The 14409-nt window shown below is 56.2% G+C and overlaps 3 protein-coding genes across 3 annotated transcripts; all 3 read left to right on the forward strand.

Moving 5' to 3' along the window:
- Positions 1-2850: 2850 nt before the first annotated feature.
- On the forward strand, positions 2851-3327 carry LBRM_30_1540 (conserved hypothetical protein; the record flags this gene model as incomplete). Its single annotated transcript, XM_001566734.1, has 1 exon — positions 2851-3327. The coding sequence occupies one exon, from the start codon at positions 2851-2853 to the stop codon at positions 3325-3327; it is 477 nt and encodes a 158-aa protein (XP_001566784.1).
- A 2077-nt stretch (positions 3328-5404) lies between these two features.
- On the forward strand, positions 5405-9010 carry LBRM_30_1550 (putative kinesin; the record flags this gene model as incomplete). Its single annotated transcript, XM_001566735.1, has 1 exon — positions 5405-9010. The coding sequence occupies one exon, from the start codon at positions 5405-5407 to the stop codon at positions 9008-9010; it is 3606 nt and encodes a 1201-aa protein (XP_001566785.1).
- A 3714-nt stretch (positions 9011-12724) lies between these two features.
- On the forward strand, positions 12725-13711 carry LBRM_30_1560 (p1/s1 nuclease; the record flags this gene model as incomplete). The annotated part of the gene is made up of 1 exon (XM_001566736.1): positions 12725-13711. One exon carries the CDS (start codon positions 12725-12727, stop codon positions 13709-13711), a length of 987 nt encoding a protein of 328 aa, XP_001566786.1.
- Between the last annotated feature and the right edge of the window lie 698 nt (positions 13712-14409).

Here is a 14409-nt window from a genome sequence, read left to right on the forward strand (position 1 = left end):
CCAAGTCGACCCGCCCATAAAGCGCCGACCACCGCGACAACCCGAAAGCGCATCAAACGGGAGGCGGATCGCCCATGCAGTGACACCCACCACAGCACATACACAGCTGCCAGGTATCCCTCATGGATTGGGTGAGATTCCTGGCCAATAGCAACGGTCGCCAGGAAGGCTGTCCCGTGTGGTAGAGCCGCTTATAGGCCTCCCTGTACGCCAACGCTGGCGCCACTAGCCCGTCGCGTGCGCCTCTCGTTTGGGCTTGCCTATGGTCACTGTGGATTGGAACACGACGACGGGGCTGACAGGCTTGCCGAGGCGGCAGTGCCAGAGGGCCCGGCACCGACTGCCCACATCCCAGACCTGGTCGCCTGTCTCAGACGCCAGGCCGACGTCCCCCGCCACCGCGATGCACGGTGCGACGCGCGGCGACAGGCGCTACGTGGCGACCGGAGATGACGCTCGCCCAGCTGCGCACCGGCAGCTGTCCGCACTTTGGACTCCCGCCGCGGCGGGTGACGAAGAGGCGAGGAGGGGCGCGCCGGGTCGGTTGGACGCATGGCCCGAGGCGACGGCAGGAGGGCTCGTGCTAGACGACCAGGATTTAGCCGTGGCGCCGCGGAGGTGTGGGTGCGCTGTGCGGCTGTATGCGTATCCGTGTGGGCTCGTGCCGTTAGAGGAAAGCGCGTTCTTAAGGTTTTTTTTTTGTGCAGCTGGTTTGTTACCGCTCTGGAGGCTACTGTATGTGATGGGTTTTTCTGTGAGGCTGTCTGCGCCTCTGCACGGTGATTGATTTACTGTCTCTACGGCAGAGTTCTAGTGGTGTTTCTTCACGTGTGTTTGTGTAGAGGGTGCGAGAGACAGCGACTTACAGGCTAACTGCATCCACCGGCACATTGAGAGCTGGAGGGGTGTACTTTTCAGAGGTTGATTTAAAGTGTTTTGTTTGTGCTTTTTTTTTTTGCGTTATTCTTCTTGTTTCGCCTTGATGAATGCGCCCTCTCTTGGTTCTCCCTTCTATTTCCTCATTCGGTCTTTGCGCCCTTTTTATTCTTTGTCTCTCCCCAATGAAAGCCCTCTTTGCTTTACGTCCATGACTCTGCGCGTCTGATTTCCGGTTCGTTGTCTGTTTTGTTTTGGTTTTAAGGCTAAGGGGCTTGTTTTGAGCTGGTGAGTCAGTTGAATACCAGCATCTCTAAGTATGTGTAAGCTCATCTGCGGGCATGTGCAGGAATGCATGGCTATGCGTATGTATGTAGGTGTGGATGGATGGATGGATGGATGTAGTGTTCTTTATTCGTTTACTAATGGGCATTTAATCCCCCTTTTTCACGTCTTTTCAAGCACGTTTCTCGTGTTCCGTGTTGGGACTCCTCTACACCCGATTGATTGTCTTTCTGTGTGGCCTTTCCTATGGAGGGAGAGAGCGAAGAAAACACAGCAGAATGTGGATACAGGGGGATGCACTGAGGGTTTCATGAGAGATAGAAAAGTGGAAAGAGTAAAATATGCAGTCAGTGAATCGTTGGTGCAGAGAGGCAGTGAGTAGGGCGGTCGTGTTGGGGGACGTGCGTATGCTTGTATAAAAGGACGCGCTATAGCGCGTAGACTCAGACATAGCAAGCCCCTGCATGTTCTCGTCTTGTTCTGTGTCGTCTTCACTTCTCAGCTGTTTCTCGGATCGTTGTGTGTACGTCAGGAGCTGAGGGGTAGTAGACAGGGGGAGGGGGTAAGTGAGGGTTGCACGGGCTGATGAAGGTACTCCGAAGGCTCCTCTGTACTTCTACTGTCGCCGTCTGACTGCCCCTTAATACGCGAGAGCACTCGTCTTTTTTTAAATTGTGTATTCCCCGCGTACGCATTACCATTTCTCTTTCCTCTGTGCGCCTCCCGAAGCAGTGCTGACGTGATGGATACAACACATCGGCAAATAACGCCTCCTCCGACCACGACAGTTTAAAAAATGTTTCGTATGAGTATTTTCTATTTTCTCCACTTTTGAGAGCAAGTCAACGTCAGCTGCCCACATCACAGACCTGGTCGCCTGCCTCAGAGGTCAGGCCGACACCCCCCGCCACCGCGATGCACGGCGCGACGCGCGGCGACAGGCGCTACGTGGCGGCAGTCGTCCGGCACCGAAGGGCACATTTCGTGCGACTCTACTGTTTCCATGTGTTTTCAATGCAACACGGAGTGAAGGTGTGCAGCGTGTTTCCCTGACACTCCGTCAGTGCGCTCTGTCGCCTCGTTTTCTGTGGCCTTTTTTCATATCCTCGTCTCAAAGAGTAGCCTTTCTCGCCTGTCCAGCAATGCTTTCTTCCCCTGTGTGTGTGTGCCCTGGTTTGCTTGTGGTGCATCGCTGTCGACTGCGTTATGGACACGACTGGTGGTTACTACCAATGGCGCGGCTTGCAGGTTGTGAGTATACAGATGCTCGCCTGGAACTCTTCAATCAAACCTTTCCTTTCAACTCGCTCTCGTTACCTTTGCTGCTGGGCTGCTTCAGCTCCATCGTTCTCGTTTCCCCTACTACTACTACACAACAGTCGCTGTTAGGGTGCGCTATCAGGAGTTTCGTATTCATACAGGCACACAAAAATACGCACAAACGCAGCGCGAGTGAACTCTATGCCGGCGTTGGTGAAGCGGTGGAGGAAGTGACCCGAGGGATGCACGCAGGAGGGGAAGGAGAGGGCAAAATCGATAGCATAAACACCGAAAGACCGGGCAGGACGAATGTGTTTGCCGTTGTATTCGCCTGCTAATCTTTTTTTTCGCCGCAATCGATCCGCGAAAGAAGAGAACTCCCTACTTGCCCCACGTCTTCCTTCCTTGTTTTATTATTACGCTCTCCTCATGCGGCGTCTTGTCTGCATCCCATCATACTACTGCCTGGCCACTTCATGGAGAGCATTCCTATGTCCCTTTCATGCCTTTCATGCAGGCTCTTTCAGCGGAGCATGTCGCCTACCGCACGCAGTACGACATTACGGCAGCGCTCAGGATTCGAATAGTGCGCATCACGGTGATCATGGTTCTCTTCATCTATCGCCTGCTAGCAGTGAACAGCGGCTCAGCAGTTCCGAAAGGCCACCGCTGCTGTGCGATCTGCACACACAGGCGACAGACTCGGAGAACCGCGCAGACGGATTGGGGAGCACAACAGGCGTACCCGCCGAAAGGCTACTGTCCTCGTCCGAAGGCTTCGGGTTGGAGGACAAAGATGAGATCGACATGACTTTTGATGGCAACTTGGAGGATGGTGGCACTACGTCCAGTGGGCGGGGGGCGGGTGTGTGTGGCGTCGCTGTTAGAAGAGCACCTCCGGGCTGATGTGCATCAACGCGATACTTCGGAGGTGCTCCCTTTTTTTTTCGGCTTCCTGGAAATGTGCCAAGTTCAGTTTTCCGGTGCAGCTTTGGCCTCTCGCTCCTGGTGCTTCGCGAGGGGTACAACACTGAAAACGCTAATCGGTGGGTGCCTCTTGACTTCCTAAGAGATGAAACTCGCGTGCGAGCGGCGCGCACTAGCATGATAGTCCCTGGGATGGATACCCAAGGTGCTCGCGAGGTCCAGTCCCCCATCCAGTTTTCGCTTCGGGTCCCTTTGTCATGGCGCCATCCAAAGGGCAAGAAGCGGGAGCACCATCGGCGTCAGGTGGTATTGCGGGGATCAAGGTAGACGTGCACCTCTGTTCTCGCGGTGGGCCTGGTGGGTGCACCCTCCGGGCTGCTTACGATAGCGAAACCGGCCACAGTGATGGCGTAGATTACCGCACTGGAGTTCGGGTGATGAATGTTGCGCTGGTAAACTTTGAGGGACTTGAGTGGCCCGTTGAGGTGTTTTTGTCCTCCAAAGAGCGGTGGGTGTGGAAGTACTCGTTAGGCGGCTGGTGATAGGCCGATAGCGTGAGGGGGGGAGGGAGGGAGGGAGGAGGGGCGTAAATGTTTGTGCCGCTTACGCAGGACTTCGCGTACTCAAACAGGGTGACCAGTAGGACAGTGAAGGCAGCGGAGGAACGCGAGAACCAAGAAGAAAGCGGGCACACCACCGTTCCCTCTTCCCCTGTGGCTTCAATGACCATATCTGACTCTTAGTGTCCCCCTCCCTGCTTCTCCGATTCCTCTTTCCTCTTCTTGTGTACGTCAACACCTCTCAACGCGTTTTGCCATTTGCTTGTTTGTGTTTGGCCCGACTTGCACGTGTTTTTCCCTTCCCGTGGCCCTTTTCTCGTCGGTTTGTTGTTTTCATTTGACTTCATCTACTGCTACCCATCTGCTGCTTTCCGACCCTCTTCTGATCGATGCAGAGAGAGAGAACGGCATACTGTCTTGACCAGGGCACCGTTGAGATGTGCCCCCACCCCCTTCTACCCCCACGCCGCTACTTTACAGCTTTATCATGCAAGTGTGTGATTGATGGCCCAGACGAAATGTTACTAAGAGCGACTGGCCCCAAGGGCCACTGAGTAGGGAAAAGGCTGAGCCAAGAACGCTGAGCTCCCTCTCTCCCTCCTTTCTCCCTTTCATTCTCACTCTAAAAGTGTGTTGCCATCTTGTAGAGGGTCCCCCTGCGATCTTCTTTCGGTCCTCTTCGGACCGCGAGGTACGGGGGCATGTATAGGTGCCTCTGTGTGGTGGCTCTCTTTTCCCCTTTCTTATCTTGGGGAAGATGTCAGCTGATTGTACTACCTTCTCTGTGCGTTCCAGTAATTCCCATACGAGCAGCCTTCATCATGTCAGCCACCGAGTGGGTCATGGTGCTCAAGTAAGGGTGGGCCCTGCACTTGCATAGAAGTTGGTCAAACGATAATGCGCAACGCTTGTACCAATCGACGTACAGAAATCGGTCTCCCCTACCTGGCGACGTCCCACACGCTTCGTGACCTCGCCCACAACTGGTTAGCAAATGAGAGGGAACGTCCCCCCCCCCCCACAACTGAATGATTGCCTTCTTCTCCCTCTTTTGCCTTTCTCTCTGATTTCGAACTATCCAGAGCGGGAAGTATTCACTCGAATTACCCATACAGCACAGCTTCACCGCTGTTGCCGTGTTTTAGCCAGAAGCGATACTACCCTCTGTGCAGCACGCGTACAAGAGTAAGTACCATAGAGTGTACACTCCTCTGCTCCCTGACGCGGTCCAGGTATCAGCATCGTGCTCGCTTCGGTGGAGAACCGATTGGCACTCCCACGGCGCTTGCGACGAGTTCCATCATCGCTAGTACTGAGGGCGTCCGCATTACTACCTTCTATCCTACCCGCTACTACACGCACGCTCCCCGGACAGAGGGGCACCTCGAAAGTATCCCACGGCAACAACCAGCCACAGCACTGCATACGACACCCCACATACACATCCACACGCAAGCAGTCTTTCGCATCTTCATCTTCCCCTTGTCTCTGTCGAGATGTCGGAGCAGCGCATCACTGTCGCAGTGCGTATTCGTCCACCGATCGGGTGTGAGCGCTACGAGCCCATATGCGTTCGCAAAGCCGACGATAACCAGACCATCACCATTACCGCCGAAGAAACGTCTGCAAACGTCAGTGGTGCTAGTACCTTTCAATTTGACTACGTCTTCGACGAGGCCGATGATCAGGTCTCCGTGTACGACGAGGGCGTCCAGGAAACGGTGGATCATGCCCTCTCGGGCTTCAACGCCACGGTCCTGACGTACGGCCAGACCGGCTCAGGTAAGACCTACACCATTCTAGGTAGCAAGTCATCGAACGGCAAAGTCACGGCAGAGTCCGGTGTCTTCATGCGAGTTTTCGATGACCTGTTCATGTACAAGGAATCTGTCAAGGAGCGAATCCACATTATCATCACCCTCTCCGCACTGGAGCTGTACGTCGAGGACGTGATGGACTTGCTATCGGACAAGAGAAAGCTGAAGCTGCGCGAGACACCAGAGGAGACGATCACGATTGGCATCAACACAGTGGAGGTGCGCACCATGGCGGATGTCGAGCGTAACTTCGATATCGCAAACTCCTTCCGCTCCGTGACGGCCACAAAGATGAACGACACCAGTTCTCGCAGCCACGCGCTCTTCTTCATTGACCTCTTTCAAGTTCAGGTGGAGAAGTCGCCGCAGCTGCCAGAATTGTCGCAGCTCGTTGACGAAACGGGCATGTCTCTGTCGAAGGGCATTCCTGGCGTTATCAAGTCCCGTATCGCCCTCGTTGATCTCGCCGGCAGCGAACGGGTGAAGCGCTCCGGTGTCACTGGGCAGGCCATGGTGGAGGCGCAGGCAATCAATAAGTCCCTTTCCACTCTCGGGACGGTCATCAACGCCATGTATCTGCAGAATTCGCACATTCCGTTTCGCGAATCCAAACTGACGAAGCTGCTGAAGCCGTGCTTTGTCGACACTAACTCGCGTCTGCTACTGATTGGGCAGGTGGCACCGCCGTCGAACAGCGCCTCCGAGTCGCTGGGGACGCTTCGCTTCTGCGACCGTGTCAAAGGGCTCAAGGCCGGGCAGGTGATGGGTTTCAGCGACCCAGCCGCCGAGGAAGCTTTTCTGCGGTCGCGCCGCGCCAACGAGGAGCTGCTAGCCGAGATGCGCATTCTCAACGCACAGTACTACTACGAGGTGGTGAGCGTGCGGCGCCTCGCGGCGGCCAAAGGCGTGTCCGTGGACCAGGAACGGCAGCGCGTCGTGGCAGAACTGAAGGCCGGGGCGGCAGATCTCGTGGAGCGCAAGGAGCGCGAGGCGCTGGAGAAGGCGGAGCGCGAGGTGAATGCGCAGCGAGATGCCGAGGTGGAGCGGTTTGTGTTGCACATGAACAACCTCATCGAAGAGTACGAGCAGGTCGCCTACGCGGTCAAGAAGGAAAAGAAGGCGTTGAAGAAACTGAGAGAGGAGCAGGGCGCAGAGCAGGAGGCACAGCTTCATGAGGCCAAGAAGAGCAAGAAGCACCGACTGAAGATGCAGGAGGCTATTGCCGAGGCACAGCAGAGCGTCGAGGCTATGGTTTGTGAGGCTGAGACACTTAATCGGCAGATCGAGGCGGTGAAGAAAGAGACTGCGGCTGGTGCGATTGACGACGTCGACGACGCTGCGCCTCCGAACAAGGCGATGAGTAGTGCGGTTGAAGAGGCCACGCACAGTCTCGTGGAGTCCTTCTACAACCACGTTGCGGAGCAAAGTCGTCTCTACTCGATGTTCGTGTCGCGTCTGTCCGCCACGAGACTGGAGCGGTCGCGGGTGCGACGGATGAAGCTAATGAGCTCCACGTTAGTGACGGAGGGTACCCTACTCTACGACCTGATTGCTTTCCTAGTTGAGCGCGCTGTCGACGTGTCGGAGGGCAACGCGCTGCCTGGGGCGAAGTGGGGCTGGTTCGACGTCGACGGTCTTAGCCGGCGCCTCCTCTGCGGAGACGAGATGTACCCGCCCATGTTGCCGTCTGAGTTTGAGCAGCTCGACGCGGAGGCTCAACCGTGCCATGAGGAGCCGCATAAAATCACTTTCCTCAGCTCTGATGAGAGCGATGGCGAGAACTCGCACCACGCCGCCGAATCTCGTCGCATTCGGCAGATCCGTGACGCCGCCGCCTCCGCCAAGGCTGAGAACCTACACGCCTTACGCTCCAACGACATGGAGGGCAGGGGCCACGGGTCCAGTAGCGGAGGCAGCTCTGACGGGGACAGCGATGCCGGCAGGTCGAGCGGCAAAGGGTCCGCTCCTGCCTCAGCGCCGCACGGACACCAGTCAGAGTGGATGGATGGTCAGCTTGTCAGGGGGACGCCCCCCCCGGATGCGGCGCTGGCGGTAGCGGATACAGCAGAAGATGCGCCGCCTGTGGCGATCAAGTCAGATGGGCGCAGCAAAAAGAAGGATGCGATATCCGCAGACTCTGGGGCCGCCGGTGTCGCCTCTTCGAGTGAGAAAAACGGTGCTGTGGCGGCCTCTGCAGCGCAACCGCCAAAAACTAGGTCAGGTCGGCATGGCAAAGCACGGAATGTAGCGCCCACGGTGGCAGCCGCATCAGATGGTAGCGCTAGCGATACGTTCGGTGACGAGTCGAGCGGGACAGAGGCCTCGTCGTCGCCATCAGAGAGTGACGGTGAGGACGAGTCGGCGGCGGCTCGGAAGGCCCACAAGAAGAAAGAGCGGGAAGCTGCGTGCATAGCCAGAGACATCGATGAGGACGAGCTCCCGGTGGACGCGCCGAACCCGTCCTACCAAGAAAAAGACTCTCGTGCACTAATGAAGGTGTACGACTCGCCGACTCTCGTGCAAGACCTCATCCGGTTCCTCCGCAGCGGCTCCCGCATGACCAAGCACTGCCGTCGTGGCAAGCCCCATCAACGCATCTTCTGGGTCTCGACGCAACGCGGCAAGAGGGAGCTTTTCTGGAAAGAGCCGGACTCACGCAGCGCTGACTACTCGTGCATTCAGCTTTCCGATGTCAGCTTCATCCAGCTTGGGTGCTTTGGTAAGGTGTTTTCTCGCCACCGAATTCCCCCCACTGACCCTGCCTTTTTCCGCGCCTTCACAATCGGGCTGAAGCATGGTGGGCGAACAGTAGACATTGTGGCGGAGACGCTGCCGGACTACGAGGCGTGGGTTGTTGGTCTCTCACACCTCGTCGCCGTCGACCCCGTCTGGGGCGGCAAGATTGACCTCACCTTGGAGGTTGGCACTGACCGCCTCACCTATTTTGAGGCGAGCGTGTGCGAGGCAAACTACATACACCCCTTGGAGTATCTGGAGCTGAAGAGGCGTGTTCAGCACGTCGCGAAGCGCACGATGCAGGTGATGGCGGAGTGTGGCAACGACACTGTGCGTGCCCAGGCGATCCTCGGCGGCATCCATCCTCCAGCTGTGAACGGCAACTGCGCTGTGTACATGACAAAAGGCGAGATGCGTTTTTTGCTGGCCGACACCTTCGACATAATTCGGGTGTCGCGGCTGTGGATGCTCTTCCAACAGATGAACCTCGTCTACGACGACAACTTCACTCCCGCTACCGCGTTCGGCATCACGCAGCGCGAATCGTGAGATGACACACCTACCAGGTTGCATCTTCTTTCCGCTTGTCAGGCTATGCGTCTATCCCATGGGAAAGTCGAGGTGCTGCTGTGCCTGTGTGCAAGTTTACACGAGTGTGCCTGTCCTCGGCTATGTACCACGTTACTGTGCTACTGCAGATCAGGTGGCTTGCAGCTCCTGATCTAAAGCGCGCTCACCTGCACGCACACAATCTCCCGGATCTCGCTTTAAACGTCTCGATGAACTGGGATCACCTGAGGCTGGTGGAGGTGGGGGGGGGGGTCGCCGCTGCGCTAGATGTCTTCTACGCGAGGGTCGTGAGGCAAGGGGCGCACAACTTTCTCCCTTTATCTACACTGTCACGTCCACTCACACCCTGTGTGTGCATGTATGCTGGCCTTCTGTTATCTTAGGCGCTCAGCTACACACACGTACAAAGGAAATCTCTGTAGTATGCGCCTTTGTGCAGGAAGGAGAGGGGGCCGGCAGTGCTACACGTTGAACTCATCATGGTCATTCATGTACGCGTGTGCGACAGAGAAAGTGACATCAGCATCACCATCGCTGCATGTGTTTTGTGCGCTTGCTTTTTAAAATTTAGCATTATTCTCGTCTTGTCCTCATTCTGTGCGCGTGCTTGTAGGTGTGTGTCTTCCTGCCTGCTTTGCCTTGTCGTTTTGACGCTGTGTTGCTGGTTGCTTATCCAGCGGCAGAGGTGCATCTTGCGCGTGAGTTAGTCGATATATATATATATATATATTTTTACTGTTTGGCTGTTGTTGTTCTTTCCACCACCATCGTCTCGCACTCTCCCTTCCCTATCCTGCCTTATTTGACTTCGTTCTCCTTCGTAGTTCTTTGACCGATGCGCGAATGAGCTGACACGATTTTCAAAAAAAGGAAGACGAATGAGGCGCGCGCGCTCTCCTTCGTCTCTCTGCTGTACATCACGCGATGTCGAATGTGGAGAGGTGCGCCTGTGCAAATGCGCCCATCGAGGAGGAGATGTGCTGCGTTGTAGGGAAAAAAAAATGGTCCTGCTAACAACATCAGAACAGTCGGAGAGGGGAGGCGTGTGTGTTGGAGGGGAAGGGGGAGTGCGACTCCTAACTTGAGAGTTAAGGCAGCAGGTGAGTGGAAAAGGGGAGGGTAGAGGATAGGGGAGTGGGAAGGAAGCATCCCTCTCGCTCTCGTGCAGAATCCTACGTACACCTACAGCCACCCACGCGGATTGTATGGAAGTTTTTCTGCGTGCGGGTGTCATGAGACGTTCTGGCCACTGCGGATGGGTGCCCCTGTAGCAGCACACTGGATAGCGTGTGCACCTGCTGGCGGGCAGCTGTAGCTGCTATCGTGTTTATGTGACTGTCGTGCCGATAGTGTCCGTGTGTTGTGCTGCTGTGAGTTGCCTGTGGAAAAACCACCTCAAGAGGTAGTGGAGGGAATAACGGCGCGAAGGAACGAGGACCGACGGGAGCAGGGGAGAAGAACCTATGGTGGGGACCTCGCTCCAACATGGGCGAGGCTGGCTTTCCCGTGCTCTGTTCTCGTTTTTTTTTTTAACATTTTCGCCTCAGCATTCTCTACGTGGAGTAGTGGTGCTTCTGTTCGTTTGCTGGCTTATTTTCGCGTTCCATACGGGTGCGCTCTTTCCCTTGCTGAAACAACGCCCAGATTCTTTTCCAGCGTACCAACCATTTGCCCGCATCTCTCTGCATGGGCACGCTTGTTGCCGTGTGCGAGTGCAGGCTGCGGCCTCGTCACCTCATTTTTCACTGTCTCTATCCCTGACTGGCCCTACTGCTGCGGACCTGTGTCTCCTCTTTCGCACCCTTTCCCCGCCCCATTAACCCCTGTCGTCTTTTTCTTCGTTGAGCGCACTTGGGGTACCTTGCGGTTCCCGTCTTCCTCCGCAATCCTTCTCTCCGTCCGTCCTCTTCATCCGTCACAGCCCCCTTCCCCACGTCATCTCCACCTCATTTTCGTCGTTTTTACTCTATCAGTTGGCGCGCGCCTCTCTCAGTAGCGGCCACAATGACTACACCCCTGACGTCCCCCGCCGCAGTTCTTTACGCTGCATCTGTCGTGGTACACACCTCTCTTTGCTTGTATGCATCTTAGCTCCTGTCTGACGAGGAAAAAAACACCCCTTTCCGTTATCCACTTGGGTGTGTGTTTTGACCTCACAACTCCTTTGCCCTCCCTGCGCGACTGAGCTGATTCTCTCGAGCTTATCATCGTGTTGGACTCTCCACGCCTCTTCCCTCTTCCCCCCTTTTGTACACATCGATGCGTGGCTCACCGCGTGCATCTTTGCCGGCGTGAAACTATGCATCTACATGTTCGTTGTAGCGGTGCCGGTATGTTCTCACTGCTGTATCGTATTTCTTTTTTTTCTGTCACAGGCGCCCAGTAAGCCCTGAATGGCGTGGAGCACCCCAGTGCGTGGTGTCAGGGTTGAGCACCCTACTCGCTGCGGGGAAGCCAAGCAGCTCCCCCTTTCCGCTGACACATGCCGAACCACTTCTGGCGGTGGCAAGGCCGAGTGCCTACGACGTGGGGATGTCAGGGTGGCGTGTATCGCTGCTGACGTCTGCGGTCAGGCGGTGGATGGCGCTGCGTCGGAGCGACCTGCGACGGTGGACACGCTTGCACGATCCATGCGGTGGGGAGGCGGTCAGTGTGGCTCGAACGCATCTTGCCCGGCCGTCGCCGCCCACTGCTGCGGGGAGTCTGGGCCGCCTGGAGGGACGTCCCACGTGAGGGCTGGCATGATGCGAGTGGCTGGAGAGGATGGCCTTCGCGGCGTGGAGCGGGCAGAGCTTGAGGCAGGGCCCGTACTCAGGTCACTAAGTACCTTGCTGCAACGTGTGTCTACGGCTGCTTCGCCCTGCGCGGTGGGGCCTGTGTGACAGGGCTGGTGGAGGTGCGGAGGTTGAGCTCCTGGCATGTGGCAGGGAATTGAGCACGTTGAAGGATAAACTGCTAGAGGATAAGGAAGCAGAATAAGAGTAGAAGAGTATGTGGAAGATACAGCAGTGCCAGACCTTGACTAGCTGAGCGTTTTGTTGCACTTTTCGTTGGTACTTCGTGATGAGTAGCTCCAGCTGTTGTGTGTTTGACCTACCTCCATCTGCTTCCTTCCCTCTTCCTGCTCACAATGAATGTGAATGCCAGTAGCGCTTAGTTGTATATCATGCGTACTCCATGAAGTGAGAGGGAATTCTCAAGGCGTGCGATTTTGCATTTTATAGTTCTGAAAGACTCTTCCTCGACCCCCTTTGTTTCGCTCTTCACTCTCTTCGAACCTGCCTCTCTCTCTCACACACGCACACCCATGCTTCAATGTTTTCCCTTGCATGTGTGTCTCTGCAACCTGACGTGCTCCGGCGCAAAGACGCACGAAGCGACGAACATTTCCCTCTCTCGCACTATTAATCTTGCACGCGACACACAGGGCTGTACACGTGCGCTCAATGCAAGCGACGCGCTCTCTTTCTCCCTTCTTTTCGGCGCCCTGCTGCTCGTCGGCGAAGCCGGACCCTTGACAAGGTATTTCTTCCCCATCACCTTTGTGCTATATCGACCTTTAAGGTGGATTACACTTCACCTGCGCGAGGGCGATCCACGTATTCGCATCCGCTCTTGACGGACATACGTTCCTCTGCCTCAACACAGTGACTTTTTAAAGTTCTTCGGGCTCGCCGCACACCACTGTTCATCATGCCCGCGTCTGTCAGCCTACGTCTGTGCCTCAGAGTACGGTACCTCCTGGTGCTCATCTCTGCGCTCTGTGCGGTGGGGGTTCTCGGCTGGGGCTGCACAGGGCACATGGTTCTCGCCGAGATTGCGCGCCGACAGTTGGACCCGTCGAACGAGAAAAAGATCCAGGCGATGGCGATGAAGTTTAAGGAGAGCGGCCCGTTCCTGTTGTCTCCAGACATGATTCAGGCTGCGTGCTGGCCAGATGATGTGAAGAGGTGGGGCCAGGACGCCATGAGCACGTGGCACTACTACGCTATGCAGTACAACCCGGATGGTATCAATATCACGGATTCGGTCGAGGCAGTGAACGCCGTCTCCGTCTCCCTCGACATGATAACATCGCTGAGCAACGTTAGGTCACCGCTGTACATGTTGAACTTTGCGTGGGTGTATCTAGTACACTTAATTGGTGATCTGCACCAGCCCCTGCATGCAGTGTCGAGGTACTCTGAAAAATACCCGCACGGTGACCGCGGCGGCAACTTGGTTTGGGTTCGCGTACAGACGAAAATGCTGAGGCTGCATGCCTTCTGGGATAATATTTGCACTGCCACACCAGTGTTGTACAGGCGACCCCTTTCCTCCACCGACCTCTTGGCCATCTCTGAGACGGCGGATCGGCTGCTGAAAACTTATTCGTTTTCAAGCGACTTAAAGACCATGCAGGACGTGCAGAGGATGGCAAATGAGAGCTACGCGTTTGCTGTGAACAGCAGCTACGCTGACATGATCCCGGGCACGACTCTCAGCGCTGCTTATATTTCTCGATGCGTGGAAGTCGCTGAAAGTCGTTTGACACTCGGCGGCTACCGCCTTGGCTATATTCTGAATAAGCTCCTGTCAGATATCGACGTAGACGAGAACGCCATGAAAGCATACAGTGCTGCGGTGCTGAAGCGGGGCGCCACCGGTACGCCACCGGTACGCACGGCCAGCAGGCTGTAAAGGGGTCATGCCTTCACGCACACAGGTGTATGAGCGACAGTGCCACGGAAAGCGTAGGCGATCTCATGATATAGCTCTTTTGCTCTGCCTCTACCCTGAGGCGATGGAGTGGCAGAGAAGCACGAAGGCGAGGCATTGTGTTGGCACCTGCTTTGATTTCCACTGGACCTCTCTGACACGCGCACTTGCTCGATTCTTTTATTTGTGTATGATTTTGCTTATATATTTCTTTTCGTGTCTTATACCAGTCCCTGAATGACACAGAGCACCCCAGTGCGTGGTGTCAGGGTTGAGCACCCTACTCGCTGCGGGGAAGCCAAGCAGCTCTCCCTTTCCGCTGACCCATGCCGAACCACTTCTGGCGGTGGCAAGGCCGAGCGCCTACGACGTGGAGATGTCAGGGTGGCGTGTATCGCTGCTGACGTCTGCGGTCAGGCGGTGGATGGCGCTGCGTCGGAGCGACCTGCGACGGTGGACACGCTTGCACGATCCATGCGGTGGGGAGGCTGTCAGTGTGGCTCGAACGCATCTTGCCCGGCCGTCGCCGCCCACTGCTGCAGGGAGTCTGGGCCGCCCGGAGGGACGTCCCACGTGAGGGCTGGCATGATGCGAGTGGCTGGAGAGGATGGCCTGCGCGGCGTGGAGCGGGCAGAGCTTGAGGCAGGGCCCGTACTCAGGTCACTAGGTACCTTGCTGCA

This window comes from Leishmania braziliensis, chromosome 30, assembly GCF_000002845.2.
Source record: "Leishmania braziliensis MHOM/BR/75/M2904 complete genome, chromosome 30".
Lineage (NCBI taxonomy): Eukaryota > Euglenozoa > Kinetoplastea > Trypanosomatida > Trypanosomatidae > Leishmania > Leishmania braziliensis.